This window comes from Perca flavescens, chromosome 9 (assembly GCF_004354835.1).
Source record: "Perca flavescens isolate YP-PL-M2 chromosome 9, PFLA_1.0, whole genome shotgun sequence".
In the NCBI taxonomy this organism is placed as follows: Eukaryota; Metazoa; Chordata; class Actinopteri; order Perciformes; family Percidae; genus Perca; species Perca flavescens.
In genome coordinates this window covers 24,833,770-24,850,548 of record NC_041339.1, presented here as the reverse complement: position 1 = coordinate 24,850,548, position 16,779 = coordinate 24,833,770, and the positions used below count along the sequence as shown (strand labels likewise).

The 16,779-nt window shown below is 39.9% G+C and overlaps 2 protein-coding genes across 2 annotated transcripts; both read right to left on the bottom strand.

Annotated features, from left to right (window-relative positions):
- Positions 1–1,417: 1,417 nt before the first annotated feature.
- Positions 1,418–6,384, bottom strand: ndufs7 (NADH:ubiquinone oxidoreductase core subunit S7). Its single transcript, XM_028587494.1, has 8 exons — positions 6,296–6,384; positions 5,260–5,296; positions 4,745–4,816; positions 4,524–4,644; positions 3,362–3,541; positions 2,943–2,989; positions 2,506–2,594; positions 1,418–1,637 (listed from the first exon to the last, which is right to left on the bottom strand). The coding sequence occupies exons 1-8, from the start codon at positions 6,309–6,311 to the stop codon at positions 1,540–1,542; spliced, it is 660 nt and encodes a 219-aa protein (XP_028443295.1). The 5' UTR covers positions 6,312–6,384; the 3' UTR covers positions 1,418–1,539.
- A 2,194-nt stretch (positions 6,385–8,578) lies between these two features.
- LOC114561973 (uncharacterized) lies at positions 8,579–15,601 on the bottom strand. The gene is made up of 5 exons (XM_028588153.1): positions 15,492–15,601; positions 12,770–13,054; positions 10,487–11,053; positions 9,706–9,919; positions 8,579–9,293 (listed from the first exon to the last, which is right to left on the bottom strand). The coding sequence occupies exons 2-5, from the start codon at positions 13,041–13,043 to the stop codon at positions 9,038–9,040; spliced, it is 1,311 nt and encodes a 436-aa protein (XP_028443954.1). The 5' UTR covers positions 13,044–13,054; positions 15,492–15,601; the 3' UTR covers positions 8,579–9,037.
- Between the last annotated feature and the right edge of the window lie 1,178 nt (positions 15,602–16,779).

The window sequence follows — 16,779 nt, the reverse complement described above, 5'->3', positions numbered from 1 at the left end:
ATCATGGCATGCATTTCTAACCACAAACATTTCACAGCAGGACAGTACCTTTACAAATTAATTAATGAACCATTACTACCACAGTTATGGCAACACAAATCAGAGGCATTGGCAATCATCTTTGCTAGTCTGATAGGAGTCACATAAGCTCTACTTAGAATCACTAGTAACAGAGTAATTTCCCAATTTGGGATTAATAAAGTCCATCTATCTATCTATATTGAATGATCTTGTATCCAACATATTTGGATGTGTGTGCCTGATCTCCATACAGAGGCCCAGCGTGACGTGGTGAAGAGTTGTATTGAGGTTATGTTCCAAACCCACCTGAGGGACAACACTTTGATATGTTTTAATGTGAACAAATCCCAGTAAGAGGGTGTACATTATGGATGCAGTTATAAAACATAACAGGTCAATCAATCTTTAACCAGCACATGGCAATCTTCAATATGACAATGTTTCACTTTAATTGTTTTGGTGCTGCACACAGCCATAACAACACAGAAGCACAGTTATTCAGAGCAACTTAAAACAAAGTGGTGAAGGAATTAAGTGCCTCACTCAAGAACCCTTCAACAGCACAAAGGACTGAACCTACGAGTCTGTTGATTCACACTGAAGATGCTGAAAAGCAACTTTTCCTTCTCTCTCTGCATGCATAATCACAGCAGCTGGTAACCTTTCTAGCTGAATATATAAAATACTGCAGCTTTGTTAACAGAAATCCACATTTGACTTGACTGGCATTTCACTTTGTAGGTTTGCATAGTGTTTTAGCAGACCACGACTTCTGAGTTAAATAAAAAGTGTGGTTTGCTTCGACCCACTAGAGTGGACACAGAGCAGTGGAGGTCAGAGTTGGTGATCACAGGAGCCACCTAGTGGTTTAACTTGGCTTTAGTGGTCACATTGGAAAGAATGACACACCAGATGTTAAAATAATATATTTTCATGTGAGCCCAATTTATTCAAAACAATATTTAAGATAATACAGTATGACAGTCATCTTACAGTCATGACTGATTGAGAATTTGTCAAAAAATTAGAAAATATGGCTGGTTGATTGAAGAATTATAATTTAAACTGTGGGTAACAAGCGGTTACATAACACTTGTGTTGACGTCGGGTCAAACTGACCCGTTTTCAATTTTTGTTTCATATCAGAAAATATGGGATGTAGAAATAAGCGCTGAAAATGTGTAGAAGAAAAATTTAACAATTTAAAACGTTGGAAAAGGCAAAAACAAACTGAAAAAAAGGCGTCAAAAAAAAAGTTTTTTGTCCATGGTTGACGGGAAGACAACACAAGGGATAAATAGTCTCCAGATATTAATACTGAACTAAAGAAGCAGACAAACTGAACTGAGTGGCCACTGCGGTGTTTGGTTGAAAATAAGCGGGAGTGCACTGTGTGTAAATTACAATGATGATTTTATTGAGGTTGGTTCCTGCAGCTCTACATTGAGGAGGAGCAGCGCTCCAAATGAAACCAGAAATACAACATTTACATACCAGATACAAACACATATAACACATTTACTTCCGATACCAGATCTTCAATTTCTTCTCACGTTTGATTTTCTTCTGCAGCTGTAAAGTCCCGTAGAGGAGAGCCTCTGCAGTGGGGGGACAACCTGAGGACAGGTGGGGAAAAACACAGCAACTCTTTATTATTGTTTGGTAGAGATTTGCTGTCATACTGACAGCAGGACAACAATATCATGCACTCATCTTGTACTTCTACTATTTATTACAATACAACAAGTACCACTTATATTACGAGTAATTATTAATAATCCAAATATATATAGTATTATATTTGGTAATAAATCTACTACTGCTACATTACAGCTGCTACCAATAAGAACAATAATTACTAGTGCTTTTACTACTACTAGTTATAAACTACTTCTACTGTTCCTAAATGTGATCCTTAATTGTGCACCAGAGCGATGATACAACGACTACTGACATTTAGCAGTTATATCAAGGTGCCCTTAACCCCGACCGCTCCAGTGGAGCTGCTCAGTGGCCAGCAGGTCAGACTGGGGTTGTACTGGGAAGCTTCCAGGTACGAATGTGTAACTGTGTGAATGTGACAGGTTGTCGTTGCAAATGAGAATTTCTTCTCAATCGACTTACCTGGAGAATAAAAGTTTAAATAAAAAAATAAAAAAAAACACTTGACTGGAAAATATCTGGACTCAACCTACACGGCCAAAAGTATGCGGACGACACCCAACGGGCCTGGCTTTGTGCACGGGGCATTTGTTATGTTGAAACAGTAAAAAGGGTTTTATTTGTTGAAAGCACACTATTGTCTCAAATATCACTGTATGCTGTAGCATTCACATTTCTCAAACACCGAGGCCGTTGACATACTTATGGCAATAAAGTGTATGTTGGAAATAACCTCTTTTTAATGGACAGTCTTTTTTCATTGCTGTTTATAAAAGGAATTTGTAGATTTTTTCATTTTCATATGGTGCAGTAAATGTTTACCTGGAACATAAATGTCTACCGGGACGATTCTGTCGCAACCTCTGACGACAGCATAAGAGTAGTGGTAGTAGCCTCCACCATTAGCACAGCTGGAAGAGGAAAATTATGGGGACACTTTTATTAAGACACCCTAAACACACACACTGTAGGTATTAGACAGCTATAAAAGTGCAAAATCATTTCACTTGCAGCACACCATGACCACAATCAAAAGATACAACCAAATACGACATATTTACATTTCATGTAAATGCTTGTGGCCATAAAACAGAAATAAGCAACACTGGACAAAATCAGTAATTAACCAAGTCACAGAAACACAGTAACAGCTGTGGAGATTTTATGGAAAGAGGAAAGACTACAGATGACAGGTGTGGCAGGTGTTGGTGCATGACAAAGATTTGCTGAGGAAGAGGAGGGCAGTGCTGTTACCTTACCTTCCCATGGATATGACGTATCTGGGCTCAGGCATCTGGTCGTACACCTGTTGGAAAGAAGATGCAGTTCAGTCAGTCTTACATAATGTCTGACTAAGATCTAATCTGTCCTTTCAGCTGGAGGAAAGCTTCATGCCTGTCTACCAATCCTGCGACAGACTGGTCATAATTCAGCCAGCATTTAAACAGCTATACTGTTCTCAGCGCTCCCATCCTGCAGACAGGCTGAGAGAGAGCAACTTGCAATGTCTATGAGCAGGAAACCAGGTTTGTCCATAGTTTTTCAGACCTGAATCAAACCTGAGACAGCTGCTGGGATGTTGTTTGGAGCGTCATTTGTTGAATTACAAAAAGAAAAAAAAAGAAAAGAAAAAAATGCTGATTAGCTGCGGTTACATCCCAACTTTTCCCTCCCTCACCTTGCGCAGAGCCGGAGCCATCTTATTGGTAAGCGTTCCTGCCACAATCATGACATCCGCCTGTCGGGGACTCGCTCTGAACACCACTCCAAAGCGGTCCATGTCGTAACGAGGTGCCGCCATGTGCATCATCTCCACCGCGCAGCATGCCAGGCCAAAGGTCATAGGCCACAGAGAGCTCTGATGGGAGTCGCAGAGCAGCGATAAGTCAGCAAAACACAACAACAGAGCAGCCACATTAACACAGTTGCCTAAGGTACCGTCCAAAACACACATCTTCAAAGCATTGTTCAACTAGTTCAAGACCAGCAGGGAGCACATCAATATATCAGCTTTAAGAGGCCAAGCCAATATAAATTGACATTATTCTCTCTGCTGATATTTGGCAGATTTTGAAGTTTATTCTTTTTTTTGATTTTTTTCCAAGAAATTTAGGACATGGACAAAATGACCCATGCAAATGCAGCATCCTGGCAGTAAATAACAGTTTGATGAAGCTCATGAGGGTCAAGTTATGTTTTATTGAGACTTAGTAGTGTTGTTAAACAAATACCCCATAACTACATTCCAGACAGCGTTTGTGAGGATCCACTTAGAAACCTGCATTTTGGCATGTAGTTGTTTTTAGGATTTTTCTTTTGCGGGCAACAACTCTCTAGCTTGTTAATACCTCTTTCATTTGACTTTTGTTCCCTTAAAAACTGTGACCATGAGACCTCTGGTAAAGATGACATACTGTTCAGTCAGTGGTATCCATCTCATTAAATATTCCCTGAATTGCTGGTGTATATTTATTTAAAAACATGTTTTACAGAATAATAAATACCTCTTCTAAAAATTGCTGGGGAACATGGTGCAAAATGAAGGCTAATGAGCAGTTAGAAGGCTCAGATTGTTTACAAGCTCAGGAAGATGAACCTTCAGATTACAGAATGACAGTGGCAATTTGAAGTGAAAGACAAATTAGATGACCATTTACAAAAGGCAACAGCATTGACTATGTGATATTTCAAAGCCCTGACACACCAACCCGATGGTCGGCCGATGGCCAAAGTTAGACCGGTGACCAAACAGTAACACGCTGCAAGCTGAAGTCACATCACGTCTCGAGATAGACCCAGACTTTGATCGATTCACTGGCAACATCCTCTCATCTACTCACCCTGCGTGCCCAGTTAACCAAGTCATCCAGCTTAGTGATAACATACTCCCCCTTGCTGCTGGCTACAGCTGCTGGTTTGGCTGCTGCTACTGCCGTGCTCTTCTCTCTGACTGGAACCACACTGCAACAGAAGGATGGAGGGGATCTTTACTGTGCAGTGTTTACCGAGTGTCCATTTCTACATTCTGATATTTACACCAGAGTATATTTTGTAAACTCACCTTGTGGTGTTATTCTCGCTTTTTGCACTGTTGTGCAGACTTCTCTGATGAACAGCAAACAATGAAATTGGCCTGTAAAAAAATAATTGAATGCCAATGAATTAAAATGACCCATGAATTAATGGGATAAGTTGTAAGTTGAGTTTCAGCTTGCTATTATCTTCAATAGCAAATACTATGACCTCTCCAAATAACAGGAACTCACAAAATATAACTAAATAAAAACTGTGTAGGTTGGAAGTGAGTTGTTAGAAACAGAAAATATTTATCAGTGCTACATGACCTACTGTGTGATGTGGTAAATAAATAGAATTTTGGTGGATATACCACTCTGCACTTAGCCTACTGAGGTTAACTTCAATTAGTAGGATATTTATAGCTGAGTAATACATGTTTTAATGTGGGTATGAAAGACCAACTCCACCTCTGTAACACTAGAGCAGCTGCGTGACCAGCAGGAAGGAGTGGGATTAAATTAAGTGTTAAAAAGAGATGCAGGATTAGAAGGTTCTTACCTTGTTGAAAAGCAGCCAAACATGGCCAGGCGAGGCGCTGCAAAATAAAAGCATTAAACAAACTGAAGACATTTTACTATAGTGATGTATTTATATAAGTAGTACTTTATGTTTAATCAGATGTATTGTCCAATCACTGACCAAGGGGTGTCCTTGCTTAAAACAGTGCATTTAGTTGTGACATAAATAGTTACTTTACTGTCAAGCGGCACAGACAATTTAGTGATGTCTACAAAAGTTTAACCCTGGTGAGATTACCAACCTCAAGATTTACTCCACAGTGCTGTGAAAATAGGACTGCCTCAAGACAAACACTTTTGCAATTGTGGCCTCACTCACCCAACAGGTAGAATGTAAACCGAGAGACCATGTCTGAATCATTCAGCTCTTCTGGTTAATCGGCGACATTGTGCTTTGCAATTATATGTACCCGTCGTATTGTAACACCAGTACAGTAATATGTAATGTATTTGTTTTACTGCATTAAGTGCTGCTTAGTGTGTTTAATGCATGCCGAATTGGAAACTAGCCCCTTGCGATTTGTGAAAGCCCCTAAGTACTATACTTCACACAGCATAATGTTCGCAAATACAGATGACAACCATAAAACTGTAAGTTTCCAAAAGTAGTTTGGTTTAACAATCTTGTCGATAGCGGGTGACACGCACTGGGCTAACGACATATCTGGCATTGTAGTCCACCCACAATGTAAATGAACATTTACTCACAAAACAGGCGCCCTGGTTAGTTTAAAGTTGAGTGGTGTTAGCTAACGCTAGCTTTGCGCTTTGACTGCTACTGGGATTGCAGCTGGAGTTTATATCAGCGCTAACCTGGTTAGCCGCCATGCTAACGCAGACAGAGCAAGGTCAGTGTGCGCATTCACTAAAAGCTACAAATCCGATTACCGACACAGTCTACTCACTGGGTAGTGCACTTTTATGTAGTTAATGTTTTAAATACTGCACATAACATAAGTCTGAAAGCACTGTAATGTTTATTAAAAGCAAGTTAGTTTGATCAAAACATCACTTACCAGCTAACGCCGCCATCTTTGGGAATGGTTACGTCAAACTGCTTCCTGTGCGTATGACCTCGAGCTGCTGAGGGCGCTGCTGTATCAGAAAATCCTGACCAGATACTACAAAGAATTACTTTAAGAATACAAATATTTAAATTCATTGTTCATATTCATCTTATTCACTAAAATTGTGGAAAAACTAAATCCTTTATTTTTGTGTTAGTTTAAATTATATATATACATTTTTTAATGGATTTTATGTTAATAAGTGTCTGTGCAGAGGCTAATTGACTAACTTAAAAATACAATAGTAACAATCAATTTCACAATTTGTCTGTGGATTAAATGAACAACTGCACTTTTATTTAAACACAATACCCAGTCTTTAAAATAACTGGTTTTGTACTTTCACTTTAGAGGTTAGGACTTGACCCAGATAATCAAATTTGGAGCAACAGCCCAGTTCTACTGGTTTAGCTGCACGTGTTGCAATAACAAACACATTTATTTAACTACACATATCAGAATCGCAATAAACTATGATTCATAAACCCTCTGTTACAACTGTGGTTGTGTTTAGGAGCTCATGAGCAAGGCACTGACTGGAGCTGCTCAGTGGCTCACAGCAGCCGACTGTGGTTTTACTGGGCAGCTTCCAGTGGAAAGAGAGAAAAAGAGAGAGAGAGATGATGAATGGGAAGTGAAGTTCAGCTGTCTTTCCATGGATTTGAAAGTATATCCTAAATCCCACAGGGCTGTGGCAAAACAGCATCGCAGGCAGAGCAGCCTGGCACGGCAGCTAATAGAGTAATAATTAATCAGACAATTATTATTTGATGAATCATTAAGTCCATAACAAGTGTCGAGAGCTCAAATTACCTCGGTGGAAAAAATAAAACTCCAGTTGAGATCGAAAGTTCATGCTAAACGCTGGAAAAAGTCACACCAGATGCAAGTTGGCCTAGTTGTCATGGAAATGTAGATTTATCTGAGCATTTTTAAGGACACCTCATCTTCAGAAAGATTGTGTAATATGGATCAAGAAGAAGACATTTCACCTGCACAATACCTCTCCATCATACCTGTCAAACTGCTCTGCATGCAATGCTGTAATGTATGCAATGTAATTCTAGAGAAATGAGATGCAGATGAGACAGGAAGCAGTTACATTAAACTCCATGAACAAATATTTAGTCATCCACCTCTCTTTAAATCATCTAAACCTAAAACAAAAGTGGAAGTGTAGAGACAAAAAAGGTACATTTTGGTTAGTATTCTCCCATGCAGTACTGTGCCTTTTATGGACTGTTTTACTTTATGTGTTTTCTGTACTGTTACCTTTTTGTACCATTTTCACCCCTCTATGCACCTCTGACCAAATTAATTTCCACTTTGAATAATAAAGTTATATTTGATTTAGTTTGATTTGAGTGCTGCTGGCTGTAGTTTTAAAGTTTTGTCACTGTAACTTATTGCACAGATAGGCACAGCTAATTCATTGTCAAATTTGACTTTTTGACTTTTTATGCTCAGATTTTGCAAAGAGAAATACCCAAAATTATATTATATTATCTAAATTTGTGGGACAGTTTTGACAGTAAATTCTAAACATGCAGTAAGTGCTTATGAGATGTCTTGTGGGCTGGATCCAGTCCCCAGACAGCTAGTTTGAGACCCCTGGTTTACTTAATGTCAAATATGATGACTTCAAACTTGATTACTTAGTCTGACCTGCAGGCAAAAACAAGATTTATTTTAATTTTATACTGGTATTACATTGGTAAAATGAGGTGCGTAGGCACTGTCAGCACTGTGTTTATTAGAGACACAACGCTTCAGTCGTCTACCTTTGTCTGGCATGTGGGAATCAAACCTTTTCTTACATTAAATTGGTAAAAGCAAGTAAATCTTCGCATTTGAGGCTGACGAATGTCAAATGAATTGCCTTTAATTAAAGTAATTTGGAAAGCTCTTTAATCTCCTGTTGACTAAGTGTTCAAAAGAAAGTAAGAGCATCCTGTTTCTGTTTTGCCCTCATTTTGCTCTACAAACCGAGTGAGCAGCATCAGCAGCGTCAGCATCAGCATCAGCAGCAGCAGCAAGGATGCCAGCAGGGTGGAGATAGAGAGCAACCAGAGAACATTGAAAGCATGTTATCACGTAATGACAGTCCCGGCACTGAAAACACACACTGCAGTTTCTCCAGGAATAGCTGCTCAGTTAAACTTGTCCACATCAGCGAGGGAACTGAGAGCTGTCTGGAAAAGATGAAAAAAAGTTTTTACAAATGGCTTTTATTCTGTCTTCATCATGTACAAACTTTTTGGACAAATTCAAATAATAATAAAGTCTGACGACTGCAGTTGCTTTTCTCGTGGTTTTATAGGTCAAACCAAATTCAGCCATATATATATATATATATATATATATAGCAGAGCTTTTATGTACTTAAGAGTTCAAAACATTAAATATAGGCACTGGAATAGCATAAAAGGACAAAAGTTTCAAGACTACAGCATTGTTCAAAGGCGTCCCCTGCCACTAGCAGGCAAAGAGCTTTGGCATTTCAGATAATAAGCATGAATCCACATTTAAAAAAAAGTCCTGTATAGGAGGAGCAAAAATACAAGTTAAGCCATCACAGACTTGGAGGTTATAGTGGCAGCGTGTGTTGCTGTGCTGAACTGCAGACCACAGGAATGGCCTATTTTGGGAAAAGATCTCCTCCTCTGAAAGAAGAAAGCGCAGCTCGCCTCCTCATTGAGCGTCCAGGATGTCTGTGGGTAGGATGTCTGGTTTGCCACTCGGGCTCTGTGATGTCTCCCCTGACCATGAAGAGGGGGTGACCTGATTATAGAGGACGTCCTGAGAGCCAAAAAGTGGCTCTTTGAGATTCAGGGTGTACACGAGGAACAGATTGAGAGCCACCATGGCGAGAAGCGGGAAGACGGTCAGGCCGGAGCCGAAGCCTCTCCAGGAGCTGCATGTGTTCAGGCTGATCCAGTAAACAAGCCTGTAGAGGATTAAACACAAAACAGGAAATCAGATCAAGTTCAAACTTCACTGATAAACACGCACAACCTCCCTGACGGTGTTTGATAAAGGAAGATACTACCTCAGCAGAAGTATTCAGAAAACCTAAAAGTACCAATACAACAATGCAAAATTACTCCATTACATTGGTGGTTTTGATTTTATTCTTTATATCAAATAAAAAAAAGTTTAATACGTGCTGCTTTGTGGTCATGGACATCACAGTTCTGTCTTTACATGTCAGTTTTCTTTATTGTGAACCCATGTGACCTGTGTTTAATGTCTGTGTATCAAAGTCACAAAGGATCAGTTTTTAAACCAGAATTAACACAGTTTAATCCTGCATCAGTTTCCTTTATCAAACACCCCTTCGGTCCACATTTGGGCCTCACCTTCCAAAGAGGAACATGGCGACCAGTATGGGCACCAACTTCAGCTGGTCTTGAGGCAGTAAAGCGGCCATAACGACGAGGTTGAGGACGTAGAGGAGTAACTGTTCCAAGGACGCCGTGACAAAGAGCTGCTGCAGCGCCCATCTTCTGGGAAACGACTCCTGCAGACTGAAGGAGCCTGTGCAGAACTGGCAGACTGCACCCATGAGCATTGCTGTGAGGGATGAAAGAGCAATAAGTCAGTTAGCATCTTGACTCTTGGCCATCTTTCCACAAACAACTCCTAGCTGCACTTGATCTCGTCTGACAGCATACTTTGTCAATATTTTCATTTGAATACACCAACTGCCAGCAGAATGGCCTACATGCAATACTCCTCACTGTCATCAGCTTGACAAATAGGTGAGAGGAAAATGGTCTTTGGTTTGGATGTTTTTGCCACCTGCCCTCTCCCTTATGGTCGCCCAGGTTGGAAAGTGATTAAAATATTCTGAAACAATTAGGCCACAGCCTGGGAGACGAGAGACGTTGCCAACCTCTTATTGTAGTTTCCATTTAAAGCTATGTGCAGGAGAAGGAAATTATGCTTCTCTCTAGAGGCCCTGGGAGACGTCTGCTACACTCAGGTTGAAAGCGCATGAAATTAAAGGGGACAGGATACATTGAAACATTCCACGACAAGGCGGCTAGACAAACCAAATCCTCTCTTAATCTTTATCTTTCATTTGTGGCGCTCACATGGCTGTTTTTCTACGTCAGTGTACAGGTGTTTGAAGCGTACCGAGCAGGATGGGGACGGCTGCCACCACGCAGCAGCAGAAAGTGAAAACGATGCGGCTGGCTACGTCGGGGCAGTCGGGGGGTTTAATGGGGACATAGAAATAGAGTGCATAGAGGATCCCAGCTGCACACAGAAGAGAAGCCAGGACGGAGAAGAAAGCAGGAACTCGGCCGCTCTGACAGCATTTACACTGGCAGCAGCGACAGCAGCATCGCCCCCGATCTGAAGCCTCCTCCGCGGCCTCGCAAGTCTCTCCCCGCCCCACTGAGCTCCACACAGTCAGCTCCACGCTCTCTGGCAGCGGGCCTATCAGAGGTCGACCCTCGTCCACAGTGCAGTCCAGATTGGTGGATTCTGGACTCCATCTCGGTGTGTCTGTGCCGTTGGACATGTCTCCCTGAGAGGCTGGGCTTGGAAAGCTGATGCAGTTTTCCGTGGCGGCATCCAAATTGTGCGCTGTGGTGATCGGACTGGAAAGAGTTTGATCGAGCACTCCCTCCTCAGTCTGATCTACTCGTGGCTCATCTGGGAGGTCGTCGCCGGGCTGCTGGTGGCAGGGAGCAGAGCCTGTTCAAACCAGAGCACATTTTACTACACAATCCAAAACCAGATACTGAGAGCAATCAACGGCAGACTCACGCTAATCAATCATTCCCTTACTTCATGTCAGGCCTGGGTCTCATGTATCATTGCAGAGGGGTGGCCCCACGGATTAACCTAATAGGGGGCCCCGGGGCCAATAATTGCTGTTAGGCCCCTATTGACCCACCCTCTGTCCCCTCCTCCACATTCCTACAGTTTCAGTGGACACAGTGACCCAGAAACCAACCAGTACTCCTGTGCAAGAATATTACAACATGATCACAAATTTTCTGTGTGTCAATTAGTTTGTGATAATTTGATCAAACATTAAGTAATTTAGGAATATGCACCACATAAACACCATATAAATATACAGGAGCATGCAATAAGGTCATGATGCACCTTAGTTGAAAATTGTACAATTATGAATAGACAGTGAACTGGGGTGTCTGGGGATCTGGGGCACTGGCCGGTTGATAATCCAGCTTTGGGCATCTTGTTAAACTGATAAAGTTTCCTCTTCACCTTTTAATCAATAGAATCATATTATATATAATCAATTCTTTACTTTCTATCAAGCATCTGGTGGCAATGTGCCAAAAGAGGAATTGTGGACATCTACAGATGTTCTCTCAACTTTTACAAAAGTGTTTTCATCGTTGCTACAGGCGATTGTATCAACATCCATGAAACTCCTAAATGATTTATTGGTTGAAGGATTGCAAACATTCACCCACTTCACATTATAGATGATGTCTCCCTCCTGCAGGACTGCAGCACTTCAGACTCTAAATACGTCTGAAACTTGTCTCTCCAATATAATTTTTTTTTCTTCCTAATAAGTTAGTTTGTTACGTTATTTTATGCATGTGCCTGGTCCACCTGGACTTCATAAGCCACTACAAATACAAAGAACATAACTTTTTACATATAACCAACAAACAAAGAACTTTGTCTCCTGTCCCGAGCTTGACAAACAAAGGCTCCTTTTTCTAAAACACAACTCAAGTTTTTTTTTTTATTCCATCCAGAAGAACTCAAGCAGGGCATTTTACTAAAAAGTGCACTTCTTAAATTGGCATACAATGAGCAATTAAATATAGTCTTCAATCTCACATAATTTACATAAGAAAACAAAGCCCTCTGTTTTCAGGGAGAAGACACTTAAAGCAACACTAAAGCACTTTTACCGTTTTACCGAATTGTCCATTACATTACATTACATTACATTACATTATGCAAGTTTGCCAGATCGGGCAGCAGATCTGTAGTTCGAATGACAATTCCGCTTCCAACTTGTAGGGGGACCGAAGCGGGAAAAGTGCTTTAGTGTTGCTTTAAACCAGCCTGTTTCTAAAGCTGAATGTAACTGTACTGAACTCAATTTATTATTAATTAAAATGGGTTTTTTTCACCTCACAGTGCTTTGTTATGTCCTCACCAGCACTACAAACAATGTATACAATTTCAACCTATATAAAAACCTTTTATGCACAGCATAAATGTTGATTTAATCCAGGTTTATTGTGCACTGCTTAATAACTGTTACTTCGCTTTAATCAGCCCTGACTCTGTCTCAACTCTCTTTGGATCAAGTCTGGACTCAAACTCCACTTCACTTCTATGCTAATTTGCTCTGGCCTCCCCTCAAATCCTGCAGCTCCATCAGGCAGACAGTAAAAAACAGCAGTAATAACTCACTTCTTGGTTGATTGGTTGCTGGTGGTGGTTCAAGGGAGCGCTGGGAGCCGGAGACGGAGTGGGAGGACGAGTGCAGCTCCTCCACCGAGGACTCGGGACTGTCTGACACCGGCGCCAAGGAGATCTGAGTGTCCAGGTCCAGGAAGGGGGAGAAGGAGAGCCTGGTCGGGTCGATGTCCTGGAGCTGGTTGATGATGTCGCTGATGGACTCCTTCATGCTGTCGAGCTCCTTCACATTCTGCCGCTTAGTGGCCTGAAGCCCCGAGGTGCTCATAGTCACACAGCCTGAGAGGAGCAGGAAGAGGTCCAGACAAAAAAACAGACCAGAAACCAGTTAAAAAAAGCAGGGACTCACAGGGCAATAAAACCTCCTCCATTCTGCTCCAAGTGTCAGAGAAGCCAAATCAGTACACGTCTTCCCACAGTGTCTCATCTTTACTTTTTATTAAATACAGTAAAATAGTCATTTTCTTTCAAGCATCAGGTGGCACTTGTGGAAAAAGAAGCCACCTCAGAATAAATCCTGACAGAATATTTAAGGTCATTAAAAAAAGATTTGGAATCCAAAAAACATTTAACATAGCACTTTGTAACTTCTGTTTCAGCAAAACATTTAGTTTACCATTTTTTTTTTATTAACAATGGTAGCATTTAAAAATTGGCAAATATAAATCCTTAAAACCAAAATTTCACAGGGACTTTATGTGGTTATGTTATGTGAGGAAAGGGGCTTTTTTGGGGAGAGAATAAAGGAAATCAGTGTTGATATGTCTGTGGCTGTACAATAATCAGCACTGACAGGAAGTCAAAGTTTATCTTCCTCTGCAAGGTAACGCTGCCTGTGCAAGTTTGAACTGTTATCGTTTAAGTTTTCTTGAGATCATTTTCCACCAAAAAATCAACACATGTAAGGAATTATATCCTGATGTAATTTTGATTTTGATTTCTTTTAGGAAACACAAGAAGTAAGACTGATGAACAGCTCCAAATAAGAACAGACTGGCACACACTAAGATGCTGCAACATTTGACCATGCAGCCGGGACACTGAGGTCATGTCCTCTGTGTTTTTTTCTAAGAATCTGGAGGTGTCAACAACCTGGAGAGAGTTTACATTCGACAATTAAAAACATATTCATGGTGGGTGGTACAGGCTCATTCCAGTGTGTTTAGACTCAATACGTACATTTGACTGAAGTATTTGAAGAACTAAGGTTCAAAATGAATATGAGTGTCTGTAAAACACTTAAGTTTGGGGAATATAAGAACACCACTGTAATAGCATATAGCAGATAGGATGATCACAAGGCAGGATTACGTCACTAAATACAGTGAAAGTTAATGCACAGGAAAACTATTTTCATGATTTCTCACATTTTTGTTGCCAATCCTAATGTACATCAGAGTACAATTTGAATGCAGGACATTTACTTTACTAATACTTCTTTTAGCACTGTATGTTACTTTTTCAGTCACTTCTTACCACTGGTGGAAAATAACTAAGTACATTTACTCAAGTAGGCCACTGTACAATTTTGAGGTACTTGTACTAATACCTTACTTGAGTATTTACTTTCTACTTCTACTCCACTCCATCTCAGAGGGAAATATTGTATTTTACTGCACTACATTTATTTAATAACCTTAGTTACTTTGCACATTTAGATTAAAAATACAATCTATTCATACATGATGATGTAATATTAGCCTGTAAGCTACCCACGTCAAATTCGATACCAGCTGATGAGCACATGCATCAAAAATTATAATCCAATAATATACATTATTCTGTATAATGAGTTCTTTAAGTACTTAAAGTATGTTGATGCTAATATTTTTGTATTTTTACTCTAAAATATGTAATATCTGATGTAATACTTTGAATGCAGGACTTTTACTTGTAAAAGAGTATTTCTACATTGTGGTATTGCTACTTTTACTTAAGTACAAGTTCTGAGTACTTATTTTATCACTGCTTCTTACTATGTAAAACGCGTAAAAGAAATACTTACAGTAAGACGATTTGGACTAAACTAACACGTCTGACAAATGAATGTAAAATAACACCAGTCACGCGCCTTTGTTAGTCTGCCGTTATTTGAACTGCATGGTGAATTTCAGAGGTTTTTATTAACATCTGCAGATTGCATTTGGAGCATTTTCTTCTGGATGTTTTTGGCGCACAACAAACTGTGGCGCAGAATAAGCACCCTACATCTGCGGCGGGGATCTTTCACCAAACACATTGGGCTTTTACCATGTATAGAGCGCAAATTAGGACTCGTCGGGCTTTGGGTCGGAGGGGAATAAGTCTCGGTGGTTATCAGAGTTGGCGTGGATGTAGAAACGCGCGTAGGGGGCAATGTGCTTTTACGTGCCTCCCAAAATGACTTTTCTCCCGCTGCTGAGCAGCAATTTCTTTTTTTATGATTCCTCTTCCACAAAGCAATTAAAGTCTGGTCTTGTGTGGTTTAGTATAGGGGCTGCAGGAAATGCCTCATTTGGTGATAAATAAATCAAACGCGCCCGCATGAATCTGCGCGTAAAGGATACACAAGTCTTTCTCAAATAGCAGCGCTGAAACCTTATATTGTGTGGCCATTCAGCAGCAATTACAGCAGTTAACAGTCAGATCTCAGACACAATTGAGATACATAGCTCCATGGAATGCCTGTATAAGCGCTTCATTCAATTAGAAACATGCCGCGTACAAATGGACTTACTTTAGTCGGAGGTTGCAGAGTATTTGGTGAGTTTAATCTTATCGCAGTTAAAAAAAAAACTCTCCGTCCTTCTCTGCCTTTCTTCCCTCCCCCTCCGTTGGCTTTTTGTCTTTCAGGATCCTGAACTTCTGAATCAAATTTCAGGACGGACAAAATACTAGGATTTTCCTCCGCCCACAAGTTTTTTTTTTTCTTTCCTGGGTACCATGTCCAACACCATATGGAGCAAATAAAGCCAGGAGGAGGAGGAGGAGGAGGCACTTTCTCTCAGTTTACCTCCAAATTCAACATTAACAATCACATCCATCACAAACACGAGTTTAACTAAACAGGACAGTAAACATTTAAACTCAAACTAAACCTCAGCACTCCTCTAATATTCATACACAAGTGTGTATTACTGTGTAATTACTTTCCTGCACTGTTTAAGACCTGTATTTATTACTATTATGTCATTATAATGAACTACAAGATGGTCACTGGGACTTCTTCTTTAGCATTGACTTGGTATTATTAATCAATGGATAGATGATATAATTATAGACCTATATACAGTGTATGCATTACAAATGAATGACCAACAGTGTGTTAAAACAGTGTATATTGATTGTATTGTACTTTGCTTCTTTTCTATAATATTCCTACAATGATTTTGTGTGCAAAGTGACTAGACGATTGACTGACTATTACTAACCAACTATTTTAATAACCGCTTAAACGTTTTAAGTCAGTAATGTAAAGTCATAAAGCACACATGCCAAACAATTTGCGGAGTCCACACTCTTAAATGTGAAGATCTGCTGCTTTATAGCACTGTAGATTGAATATTTGTGTTCAGGACCACAGAAAATACTTTTTGATCAGGTCATCTTAGGCCATTTTCTTTTTTTCTTTACCATTTAAAACTTTATAGTGTAAATGAATCATTAAATAAATAAGTCTGTTCATAGGGTTTTCATTTTCTTTGGTAGCACATTCATACAACTTTCCTAAACTGTTAAATATAGTTTAGTTTTGGCATTCCTATATTATAGCTCTAAAACTTGGGTGTGGTTTATTATTAAACATTAATACTTTGTCTTAAGCTTTAGGATTTAGGATATAATTTGTTTGTTTTTATATTTATTAAATGTGTAGGTAGGTGTGTATGCATGTGCGTTTATGGATATGTATTTATGTATTGTTGTGGGTGATTTGGACCTTGAGTCTGTAATAAAAGTTTTGATTGATTGATAGCAGATAACTTTATACTTTTTACTTACTTTTAACTTAATATGATAGTATTAAC